The sequence below is a fragment of the Littorina saxatilis genome, linkage group LG16, assembly GCF_037325665.1.
Source record: "Littorina saxatilis isolate snail1 linkage group LG16, US_GU_Lsax_2.0, whole genome shotgun sequence".
NCBI classification, from domain to species: Eukaryota; Metazoa; Mollusca; class Gastropoda; order Littorinimorpha; family Littorinidae; genus Littorina; species Littorina saxatilis.
In genome coordinates this window covers 16,323,218-16,335,717 of record NC_090260.1, presented here as the reverse complement: position 1 = coordinate 16,335,717, position 12,500 = coordinate 16,323,218, and the positions used below count along the sequence as shown (strand labels likewise).

The 12,500-nt window shown below is 42.2% G+C and overlaps 3 protein-coding genes across 4 annotated transcripts in view; 2 read left to right on the top strand and 1 right to left on the bottom strand.

Annotated features, from left to right (window-relative positions):
* The window catches only part of LOC138950506 (uncharacterized), a 241,243-nt gene that overhangs the window by 131,255 nt on the left and 97,488 nt on the right, over positions 1–12,500 (top strand). The window lies entirely within an intron of this gene.
* Positions 1–12,500, bottom strand: part of LOC138950503 (uncharacterized) — a 291,738-nt gene that overhangs the window by 240,935 nt on the left and 38,303 nt on the right. The window lies entirely within an intron of this gene.
* On the top strand, positions 3,138–7,334 carry LOC138949881 (methyltransferase-like protein 27). The gene is made up of 4 exons (XM_070321666.1): positions 3,138–3,299; positions 3,860–3,995; positions 6,454–6,546; positions 7,106–7,334. Exons 1-4 carry the CDS (start codon positions 3,138–3,140, stop codon positions 7,288–7,290), a joined length of 576 nt encoding a protein of 191 aa, XP_070177767.1. The 3' UTR covers positions 7,291–7,334.

The window sequence follows — 12,500 nt, the reverse complement described above, 5'->3', positions numbered from 1 at the left end:
CATAACGGCCTTTAAGGTGAACAGACACGAGACACAACACAAAACGTCCACAAGAGCTTCGACATAACGGCCTTTAAGGTGAACAGACACGAGACACAACACAAAACGTCCACAAGAGCTTCGACATAACGGCCTTTAAGGTGAACAGACACGAGACACAACACAAAACGTCCACAAGAGCTTCGACATAACGGCCTTTAAGGTGAACAGACACGAGACACAACACAAAACGTCCACAAGAACTTCGACATAACGGCCTTTAAGGTGAACAGACACGAGACACAACACAAAACGTCCACAAGAGCTTCGACATAACGGCCTTTAAGGTGAACAGACACGAGACACAACACAAAACGTCCACAAGAACTTCGACATAACGGCCTTTAAGGTGAACAGACACGAGACACAACACAAAACGTCCACAAGAGCTTCGACATAACGGCCTTTAAGGTGAACAGACACGAGACACAAAACAAAACGTCCACAAGAGCTTCGACATAACGGCCTTTAAGGTGAACAGACACGAGACACAACACAAAACGTCCACAAGAACTTCGACATAACGGCCTTTAAGGTGAACAGACACGAGACACAACACAAAACGTCCACAAGAGCTTCGACATAACGGCCTTTAAGGTGAACAGACACGAGACACAACACAAAACGTCCACAAGAGCTTCGACATAACGGCCTTTAAGGTGAACAGACACGAGACACAACACAAAACGTCCACAAGAGCTTCGACATAACGGCCTTTAAGGTGAACAGACACGAGACACAACACAAAACGTCCACTAGAGCTTCGACATAACGGCCTTTAAGGTGAACAGACACGAGACACAACACAAAACGTCCACAAGAGCTTCGACATAACGGCCTTTAAGGTGAACAGACACGAGACACAACACAAAACGTCCACAAGAGCTTCGACATAACGGCCTTTAAGGTGAACAGACACGAGACACAACACAAAACGTCCACAAGAGCTTCGACATAACGGCCTTTAAGGTGAACAGACACGAGACACAACACAAAACGTCCACAAGAGCTTCGACATAACGGCCTTTAAGGTGAACAGACACGAGACACAACACAAAACGTCCACAAGAGCTTCGACATAACGGCCTTTAAGGTGAACAGACACGAGACACAACACAAAACGTCCACAAGAGCTTCGACATAACGGCCTTTACATTGAACAGACACGAGACACAACAGAAAACAACACAGTAAACATGCTGTATATATTCACTGGTAAGTATCAAGTAAGAGTCAACTCAAACACAAAACGTGAGAGTGGAATTAAAATTGGACCACCCTGTGCATAGTTTCTCGTAAGGCCGTCTTCAACGTTTCCCAGCCATTCATATTCACGTGTGCTTGTTGACATTCAATGGCGATGTTGTCGTGTTCAAAGACTGTTCAATAGGACACACAGACGCTGTGATCAATACACAGTGATGGTTGCTTTGCCACGTTGGATAAAAATACTTCAGGGCCCAAACACTTTTTTAGATCGACCCGCACACACTGACACTGAGCGTGAAGTCAGAGAAAGGCGAGAGCACGTCAAGACCCAACCCTGTCCGGTATCGAGACAGGGCGAATTGCGCCCTAACAATTCACTGGGCCCTTGACACATTAACACTAGCTTTGTCTACTAAATGCAATATTCCTATTCAATATAGGGCACTACATGTACAGATGCTGTGTTGCTTTGTAGCCGTAAGTTACTTTGTGTCCGAAGAACAACAGATAGATAGTCTCAAGATAAAACAAAGGATGAAGCAGGAAACCAATAATCTGAACAGGGGGGACTTTCACTATTATAACTGTGCAGAAACAAAACGCATTGTCATCATTTTCACGAGTTTTCATTCACAAGCACCTGGGAAATAAATCTCACGTTCCCCATGCAATAATTTATTGAATCCCCGGTTACCATAGTTGCAGGAAGCAGGTTATACATGGATAATAAAAAGCAAACCCAATAGAAACGCTCGGGGATTCTTCGGCTCTTTTCATTGGTATTTCCCCAGACCTAAACAGACGACACGACGCTGCTTTGCAAAGTTCCAAAAATGAACTGGCAAACTGGCAAAAGTAAACAAAAAACAAAACTACTTCATGAAAGGTCATAAATTCATCACACACAAAAAATGAAATAATGAAACCTACCGATATGTTTTGTCTTCTTACAAAGTCATGGAGTGCGTGTATCTGTGTTTCGATACACAGACGTTCGGAGAAACACGAACGTCAAGTTCAAGTCAAACCAATTGACCCCTGCCAGTGGCCCACACACATTTTGACCCGTCACAAGACGTTGTATCGATAAACGAAGCACAACTAAGAAATAATAATAAAAGCAAAGAACATAGCAACAAGATATGGAAAAATCTAACAAAGCCGAGCAAGCAGAATGAAAAACAAAGAGGCAATGAGTCGGAAAGAAGATCGCAATTCTTTCCTTCGCTGCACGACACACATTTTCTGTGACCTTTGACCCAACGTAGCTTCCACATTCGATCACTAAGCTTAATATTTACAACTGAAAACCGAGTGGGTGGAATACTGAGAGGAATCTACAGAACTGTGCATCCTCAAACCTGACATACTTATCCTAACATTCTATGGTCTTGTGCTTGCGTGTACGACACAAGCAGTTGTTCACATAAGTTAACTGGGGAGATTGGAATAATCTCCACCCTTAACCCACCTGGCGCAGCCGGGATTCGAACACTCAACCGATCAGGAGGCCGATGGCTTATCCACTGGGCCACTGCGCCCGTCTATCTCTCTAGCATTACATACATAGTTTGACACTTCCTGAGAGCATCAATGATATTTTAACGTAGTGTCTCAACAGGATACAAATTAATGTAGTTGATTAAACATTGAATTTCCCTTCTTTGAGCCATGTGACGTCAGAGTCCGACAAAACTACACATTGAGGCGGCCAGCCGAGACTACACAATAGTGCATGTTGGAGTGCGTTCAATGGTAAAAACTAAAAGGAATGTTAACCATAATCGATCGATACATACATGTTATTTAAGCGCGGTCTCGGGGGAGCACTCACTGTCTCGATCTGTGTAAAATGTCATATTTTGGTCAAAAATACAAAATAACGTTTAATGTCCGCAGCTCATACGCATCTCTTTCTGCAGGATGCCGGACCGGACAAGTTCAGAGGGCCGGTCATCGCTGCAGAGTCTGTGGCCGCGTTCTACCGGACACACAGAGACAAGGTGCTCATTCTCGACGTGGCTTGCGGCACTGGCTTCGTCGGACAAGAGGTATGGTATAGTGCTTGCCTTTAAAACGCAACATATTTATCGGACAAGAGGCATGGTATAGTGCTAGCCTTTAAAACGCAACACCTTTGTCGGACAAGAAACAAGGTGCTCATTCTCGACGTGGCTTGCGGCACTGGCTTCGTCGGACAAGAGGTATGGTATAGTGCTAGCCTTTAAAACGCAACATCTTTGTCGGACAAGAGGCATGGTATAGTGCTAGCCTTTAAAACGCAACATCTTCGAGGGGCAAGAGGTATGGTATAGTGCAACAAACCAATAATACCACGAAACTGCAATTATGTGTGTTTGAGTTTTTGTAAGATTAATTGTATACCCAATGTTGATTAACAACTGAATTACTGTCAAAGGCAAATACGGGTGGGAGTCGATTGCAGTCATCACAGATATTTAATTTTTTTGTCATTTGCTGTACATTAAAATATATTAATTTCTTTGCCTGCCTGCCTGCCTGCCTGCCTGCCTGCCTGCCTGCCTGCCTGCCTGTTGACCTACTTAACTGTGCATAGAGTTTCAACGTGTGTTGTTCTTCTCGCAAACAGCTGCAGAAACGAGGCTTCAAGCAAATGGATGGCCTTGACCCCTGCTCCAGCTTGCTAGAAAAGGCTCGTGCCAAGAACATCTACAGGAAAGAGTTCTGCTGCTACCTCAACGACAAACCGCTCCCTATAGAAGACAGTGAGTATATGACACGGTGACACTGAGTAGTCTCCCTATAGAAGACAGTGAGTATATGACACGTTGACACTCAGTAGTCTCCCTATAGAAGACAGTGAGTATATGACACGGTGACACTCAGTAGTCTCCCTATAGAAGACAGTGAGTATATGACACAGTGACACTGAGTAGTCTCCCTATAGAAGACAGTGAGTATATGACACGGTGACACTCAGTAGTCTCCCTATAGAAGACAGTGAGTATATGACACGGTGACACTGAGTAGTCTCCCTATAGAAGACAGTGAGTATATGACACAGTGACACTCATTAGTCTCCCTATAGAAGACAGTGAGTATATGACACGTTGACACTGAGAAGTCTCCCTATAGAAGACAGTGAGTATATGACACGGTGACACTCAGTAGTCTCCCTATAGAAGACAGTGAGTATATGACACGTTGACACTGAGTAGTCTCCCTATAGAAGACAGTGAGTATATGACACGTTGACACTCAGTAGTCTCCCTATAGAAGACAGTGAGTATATGACACGGTGACACTCAGTAGTCTCCCTATAGAAGACAGTGAGTATATGACACGTTGACACTGAGTAGTCTCCCTATAGAAGACAGTGAGTATATGACACGGTGACACTGAGTAGTCTCCCTATAGAAGACAGTGAGTATATGACACGGTGACACTCAGTAGTCTCCCTTTTGATTGTTGGTAGTTGGTATAATTATCTCTTTGCCCTGTCCTCAACTGAGCGAAGTCCCAGGTCAACGTATGTGCAGATCTGCTAGTGGCTTAAATCCCCCTTCGTGTGTACACGCAAGCACAAGACCAAGTGCTCACGGAAAAGATCCTGTTATCCATATCAGAGTTCGGTTGGCTATAGAAACTCGAAAATACCCAGCATACTTTCCCCCGATATCGGGGTATGCTGCCATAATGGCGGGGTCAAAACGGTCATACACGTAAAAATCCACTCGTGCAAAAACATAAGTGAACGTGGGAGTTTCAGCCCATGAACGAAGAAGAAGAAGAAGAAGAAGAAGAAGAAGAAGAAGAAGAAGAGTACTGGAGGGCTTGCAGGCTACAATGTCCATGCATTAATGAGATACGACACCGATTGAGCAAATCAAAACGTCTATTGTGGATCCCCCCCCCCCCCCTCCATTGTACGTACGTGTTATGTCTGGCGTCAAAGTTAAAAAAAATACGTCATAAATGAAAAAAAATGGCGTCACGTACAAGTTGTGCCACTTCTCATGTTGTTCTACTCATAAGGTTACCACAAGGCTGTGCACGTATCGGTATCCTATTTCATTAAGAAGTGCGTGTTTCCTACTATAACCCGCGCGTCCGCGTGTGACGTAATGTGACTGAGGATGGAGCAAGAGAGGATGGAAGCGGGGGGAAGGGGGGGGGGGGAGAACTCAGAACTCAAAACTGAGTGAGAGAGAGAGAGAGAGAGAGAGAGAGAGAGAGAGAGAGAGAGAGAGAGAGATTTGTTTTGACATTATCATCCTAATCTTAATTATTATGAGTTGACTATAAAATGCGACTATATGCGTGTTATGTTGTATGTTGTAATGCTGTGATACACCACACCCGAGTTTCTCGTCTTGAGATAATAAAGTTTTCTACGTCTATGTCTATTAGCAAAGGGTGTCGCGTCTGACGATCGGTTGCAGTGACTGCTTGTCTGATCCGGGTCTCTGTGTTTCAGACACGTATGACTGCGCTGTGTTGTCAGGGGGTATGATGGAGGGACACGTGCCATGATCCGGGTCTCTGTGTTTCAGACACGTATGACTGCGCTGTGTTGTCAGGGGGTATGATGGGGGGACACGCGCCATGATCCGGGTCTCTGTGTTTCAGACACGTATGACTGCGCTGTGTTGTCAGGGGGTATGATGGAGGGACATGTGCCATGATCCGGGTCTCTGTGTTTCAGACACGTATGACTGCGCTGTGTTTGGAGGGACACGTGCCATGATCCGGGTCTCTGTGTTTCAGACACGTATGACTGCGCTGTGTTGTCAGGGGGTATGATGGAGGGACACGTGCCATGATCCGGGTCTCTGTGTTTCAGACACGTATGACTGCGCTGTGTTGTCAGGGGGTATGATGGAGGGTCACGTGCCATGATCCGGGTCTCTGTGTTTCAGACACGTATGACTGCGCTGTGTTGTCAGGGGGTATGATGGAGGGACACGTGCCATGATCCGGGTCTCTGTGTTTGAGACACGTATGACTGCGCTGTGTTGTCAGGGGGTATGATGGAGGGACATGTGCCATGATCCGGGTCTCTGTGTTTGAGACACGTATGACTGCGCTGTGTTGTCAGGGGGTATGATGGAGGGACACGTGCCATGATCCGGGTCTCTGTGTTTCAGACACGTATGACTGCGCTGTGTTGTCAGGGGGTATGATGGGGGGACACGTGCCATGATCCGGGTCTCTGTGTTTCAGACACGTATGACTGCGCTGTGTTGTCAGGGGGTATGATGGAGGGACACGTGCCATGTTCCGGTCTGTACCAACTGGCCAGGGTGGTCAAACCAGGTGATTAAAAGACACAAGTCAACCACATAACCAACCATAATCCAACAAACCAACCAACCAACCAACCAACCAAACAAACAAACACACAACAACAAAAACCAAAGCACAACAACAACACTTGTGTAAAGCCTATCCTATTGATCTAATTTACACAGGTTATGAATAGAAGGTCTAAGAAAACAGGGTCTTAAAAGGGAGGAAGACTTAAGGTGAGGGGGGTGGGGGGGTAGTGGGGGGGGGGGGTCGTAAATGGGGGGTTCCCCTGTCTTAGATTAATGTTGCAGGGTTAATGTCGTGATTTTTACTTGTGTCGTGCATGTCTCGGTATCATATATGTTTAATTGTTGCAGCATTAATGTCGTTATTGTTAATTGTGACGTGCACGTGTAGGTATCATATAATTTGTTAAACGTTTTTGCAGGGTTAATGTCGTTTATTTTTAATTGTGACGAGCATGTGTTGTATCATATGTTTTTAAAAAAATTTTTTGCTGGGTTAATGTCGTTATTTTTACCTGTGACGAGCATGAGTCGGTATCGTACACGTTTAATCGTTCTAGGAGGCCTGGTGTGCATCGTGATGCGAGAAGAGTTCCTGGAGCATGTGCAGGAGTACCGCGACAACCTGGAGCCTGTCATCACAGACTTAGAGTCACGTGCAATATGGCGTCTGGCTTCAAGAACAGTCGTGCCCAATTATTTCCTTGATAAAAACGGCGTCGTGTTCAATTTTGTGAAATGCTAAAGGAACTAAACTCAAGACCACAATTAAGCCCAAACAAGACTCAACATTTTTTCTGTCCTTATACAAACAAGGAACATTGCTATGCAGTGTCGGGCGGTTACAGGAATAAAATACATCACATTTACTATTGCACTAAAAAACAACAACGACCATTTTTGTGTGTAACAATACTCCAATGATGTGTTTTTCAATACTGTGTTTTATCATAAGTATGTATCCACAGCGTGTCTGAGATGATGTGTTTTTCAATACTGTGTTTTATCATAAGTATGTATCCACAGCGTGTCTGAGATGATGTGTTTTTCAATACTGTGTTTTATCATAAGTATGTATCCACAGCGTGTCTGAGATGATGTGTTTTTCAATACTGTGTTTTATCATAAGTATGTATCCACAGCGTGTCTGAGATGATGTGTTTTTCAATACTGTGTTTTATCATAAGTATGTATCCACAGCGTGTCTGAGATGATGTGTTTTTCAATACTGTGTTTTATCATAAGTATGTATCCACAGCGTGTCTGAGATGATGTGTTTTTCAATACTGTGTTTTATCATAAGTATGTATCCACAGCGTGTCTGAGATGATGTGTTTTTCAATACTGTGTTTTATCATAAGTATGTATCCACAGCGTGTCTGAGATGATGTGTTTTTCAATACTGTGTTTTATCATAAGTATGTATCCACAGCGTGTCTGAGATGATGTGTTTTTCAATACTGTGTTTTATCATAAGTATGTATCCACAGCGTGTCTGAGATGATGTGTTTTTCAATACTGTGTTTTATCATAAGTATGTATCCACAGCGTGTCTGAGATGATGTCCACATGCGGTCTGCACGTGCAACAAGTGTCGTGGGCAAAGCTAAGAACGGGAATGATAAAATAAGATAAGATAAGATAAGACTAAATGTAACAACAAGTGTCGTGGGCAAAGCTAAGAACGGGAATGATAAGATAAGATAAAATAAGACTAAATGTAACAACAAGTGTCGTGGGCAAAGCTAAGAACGGGAATGATAAGATAAGATAAAATAAGACTAAATGTAACAACAAGTGTCGTGGGCAAAGCTAAGAACGGGAATGATAACATAAGATAAGATAAGACTAAATGTAACAACAAGTGTCGTGGGCAAAGCTAAGAACGGGAATGATAAGATAAGATAAGATAAGACTAAATGTAACAACAAGTGTCGTGGGCAAAGCTAAGAACGGGAATGATAAGATAAGATAAGATAAGACTAAATGTAACAACAAGTGTCGTGGGCAAAGCTAAGAACGGGAATGATAAGATAAGATAAGATAAGACTAAATGTAACAACAAGTGTCGTGGGCAAAGCTAAGAACGGGAATGATAAGATAAGATAAGATAAGACTAAATGTAACAACAAGTGTCGTGGGCAAAGCTAAGAACGGGAATAATAAGATAAGATAAGACAAGACTAAATGTAACAACAAGTGTCGTGGGCAAAGCTAAGAACGGGAATGATAAGATAAGATAAGATAAGACTAAATGTAACAACACGTGTCGTGGGCAAAGCTAAGAACGGGAATGATAAGATAAGATAAGATAAGACTAAATGTAACAACACGTGTCGTGGGCAAAGCTAAGAACGGGAATGATAAGATAAGATAAGATAAGACTAAATGTAACAACACGTGTCGTGGGCAAAGCTAAGAACGGGAATGATAAGATAAGATAAGATAAGACTAAATGTAACAACACGTGTCGTGGGCAAAGCTAAGAACGGGAATGATAAGATAAGATAAGATAAGACTAAATGTAACAACACGTGTCGTGGGCAAAGCTAAGAACGGGAATGATAAGATAAGATAAGATAAGACTAAATGTAACAACACGTGTCGTGGGCAAAGCTAAGAACGGGAATGATAAGATAAGATAAGATAAGACTAAATGTAACAACAAGCGTCGTGGGCAAAGCTAAGAACGGGAATGATAAGATAAGATAAGATAAGACTAAATGTAACAACAAGTGTCGTGGGCAAAGCTAAGAACGGGAATGATAAGATAAGATAAGATAAGACTAAATGTAACAACAAGTGTCGTGGGCAAAGCTAAGAACGGGAATGATAAGATAAGATAAGATAAGACTAAATGTAACAACAAGTGTCGTGGGCAAAGCTAAGAACGGGAATGATAAGATAAGATAAGATAAGACTAAATGTTAGATAAGAAAAGATAAGACCAAATGTAACAAGAATTGTACGTTATTTTGCTCTGCAAAGAGATTGTAACAAATCTCAGAAGACAGTCTCAATTCAAGTCTTCAATTGTTTCTTTTACAACTGTTGCTATAAATGCAAAAAACAAAACAAAAAACACTCGGGGCTAAACAACACGCTATGCTTATTACACACAATATAAAACCAACATAAAAACACGTGGGGCTAAACAACACGCTATGCTTATTACACACAATATAAAACCAACATAAAAACACTTGGGGCTAAACAACACGCTATGCTTATTACACACCATATACAACCAACATAAAAACTAAATAATGTTGTTCTAGCAGTTCAATTTTGACCAATGTTTAAACATTGCATTTCAGATGTTTTCTCAGGGTTGCTGGCCTTTTTGGAACAAGTGTATCAACCTAATGAACGACATGTACGGTTGCTTTACTTTTTAGCACACGTGTATTGTTTGTTAAGGTGAATGAAATATACATGTATGCAGCTTTGAATGTTTTTATTCGCTTTCTGCTGTGTTCTCTATCAGAACGTCCAGACAGACAAAACAGACAGACATTCTGCGTACCACTGGAGAGGGCCCCAAAGGGTTTAAAATCGTGATCGTGATTGGCGTTTTTTGACCTTTCTGTGACCGTGATTGCCGAAATTTCCATTTCTGTGATCGTGATGGGACTTTGCCCGTGATCCGTGATGACAAAAAAATCAAGTCTCGTGATCGTGATCGTCATTTGTTTTCGTGATCGTGATGGGCATTATTGCAAAGCATTTTATTTTCAACGTACATTTTTCACAGCTGTATCACTCTATGATCCTCTATTCGTCAAGGAGCCAATCCCGATTGAAGGGAAGCAACAACACATTCAGAAATATGATTTTGACAGAGATCCAATCAGAAGGCAAATTGCAAAAGTCTGCCCAAACTTTATCCAATGGAAGGGCTTCGTGCACAAGTTTTGAGTGCATTCAGTCAAATTCGAATTTCGCGCGAAGATCAAAAATGGCGTGCAGCGGTACTGTCATCGAACTTCTGTTATATTTTGTGGATTCAAGCCAGACCAAAGCAGGCGGCGAGAATGCCTTCCTTCTACGGGTCGGTCTTTCCGAAGACGAAATATCAAGGTATGTTGATTTATGTTGCTCTATGACTGTTCTGAATGTAGGCAAAGATCTTGAAATTTGTTCAAGATCTTTGAGTTTGAGTGAGATCATTGAAATTGTCGACATTGCCACGTCCGGCTGTCACTCGCTCAGTGTGACCTCGACTGGCTCGAGATCGAGTCTGCGTGTAGCCAAAACCGAAACTAGAAATGTGTTTTTTCATCCCAGCAACGTGGACACGCTTGGCATAGATTCTAATTGTCGCTTCTTTGCATTAAAGGCAGAGTAAGCCTCCCGTAAACCATCACAGATACGGTCAGGCTTTTACACACAGTACAAACACCCTTTCATTTAAACACTCACCAATTGAGAACATCCTAGGTGCCCTCCGTAAAGAGCGAACAATTTTCAAAGAATTTATTTTTGCGTGGTTTATCTTACCCCTGAGCCATCGTGAACCCGTGTGATCCAGTTTTCCCCCTTTTCACAATGCAGTCGTCATAGTTAGTCATTTGAATGCGACTCGACGTGAGCTTATCTACAATAGCACGTTTTTTATGCACGAAACAACGGCTGTGGTTCACAAGAACTCTAGCGATGGCTTTTGACTGTTGAAAGGAACGGCGATTTGCACTGATAAACCGGGCCGTCGTCTGCTACGACCCTTGCGTGACCCTGCTTCCGGGCTTTTCTTTTTATATTTAGTCAAGTTTTGACTAAATATTTTAACATCGAGGGGGAATCGAAACGAGGGTCGTGGTGTATGTGCGTGTGTGTGTGTGTGTGTGTGTGTGTCTGTCTGTCTGTCTGTGTGTGCGTGTGTGTAGAGCGATTCAGACTAAACTACTGGACCGATCTTTATGAAATTTGACATGAGAGTTCCTGGGTATGAAATCCCAGAACGTGTTTTTCATTTTTTTGATAAATGTCTTTGATGACGTCATATCCGGCTTTTCGTGAAAGTTGAGGCGGCACTGTCACGCCCTCATTTTTCAACCAAATTGGTTGAAATTTTGGTCAAGTACTCTTCGACGAAGCCCGGGGTTCGGTATTGCATTTCAGCTTGGTGGCTTAAAAATTAATTAATGACTTTGGTCATTAAAAATCTGAAAATTGTAAAAAAAAATAAAAATTTATAAAACGATCCAAATTTACGTTTATCTTATTTTCCATCATTTGCTGATTCCAAAAACATATAAATATGTTATATTCGGATTAAAAACAAGCTCTGAAAATTAAATATATAAAAATTATTATCAAAATTAAATTGTCAAAATCAATTTAAAAACACTTTCATCTTATTCCTTGTCGGTTCCTGATTCCAAAAACATATAAATATGATATGTTTGGATTAAAAACACGCTCACAAAGTTAAAACAAAGAGAGGTACAGAAAAGCGTGCTATCCTTTTTAGCGCAACTACTACCCCGCTCTTCTTGTCAATTTCACTGCCTTTGCCATGAGCGGTGGACTGACGATGCTACGAGTATAATTACGGTCTTGCTGAAAAATGGCATTGCGTTCAGTTTTATTCTGTGAGTTCGACAGCTACTTGACTAAATATTGTATTTTCGCCTTACGCGACTTGTTTTAAACTTTCACAACTTCGAATTGTTCTGATCTTGTCTTGATGAAAAACGAATTTTTTTTATGATTAAAGAATGTTTGTGTAACAAGCTGTCAATTTATTATTTAGATTTTAAAAGTTAGGTCTAGCGCAAAAACGAGGCGCCATTGTTCTTCAGGGCCAAGTCCACGAAAATAAATTCTTGGAAAATGTCTCACGCTCGACAGAAAGCAGCCAGGATGTTCCCGTTCGGTGAGCGTTCAAATGGAAGTATGCTTGTACTGTATTTAGACGCTCGGGGAGCTCTGTGATGGTTTACGGGAGGCTTA

Coding starts and splice junctions, on each gene's coding strand:
- LOC138949881 (XM_070321666.1), top strand. CDS start 3,138: ATGTCCGCAGCTCATACGCATCTCTTTCTGCAGGATGCCGGACCGGAC. Junction 3,300..3,859: donor CTGGCTTCGTCGGACAAGAG/GTATGGTATAGT, acceptor TCTCGCAAACAG/CTGCAGAAACGAGGCTTCAA. Junction 6,547..7,105: donor GGCCAGGGTGGTCAAACCAG/GTGATTAAAAGA, acceptor TAATCGTTCTAG/GAGGCCTGGTGTGCATCGTG.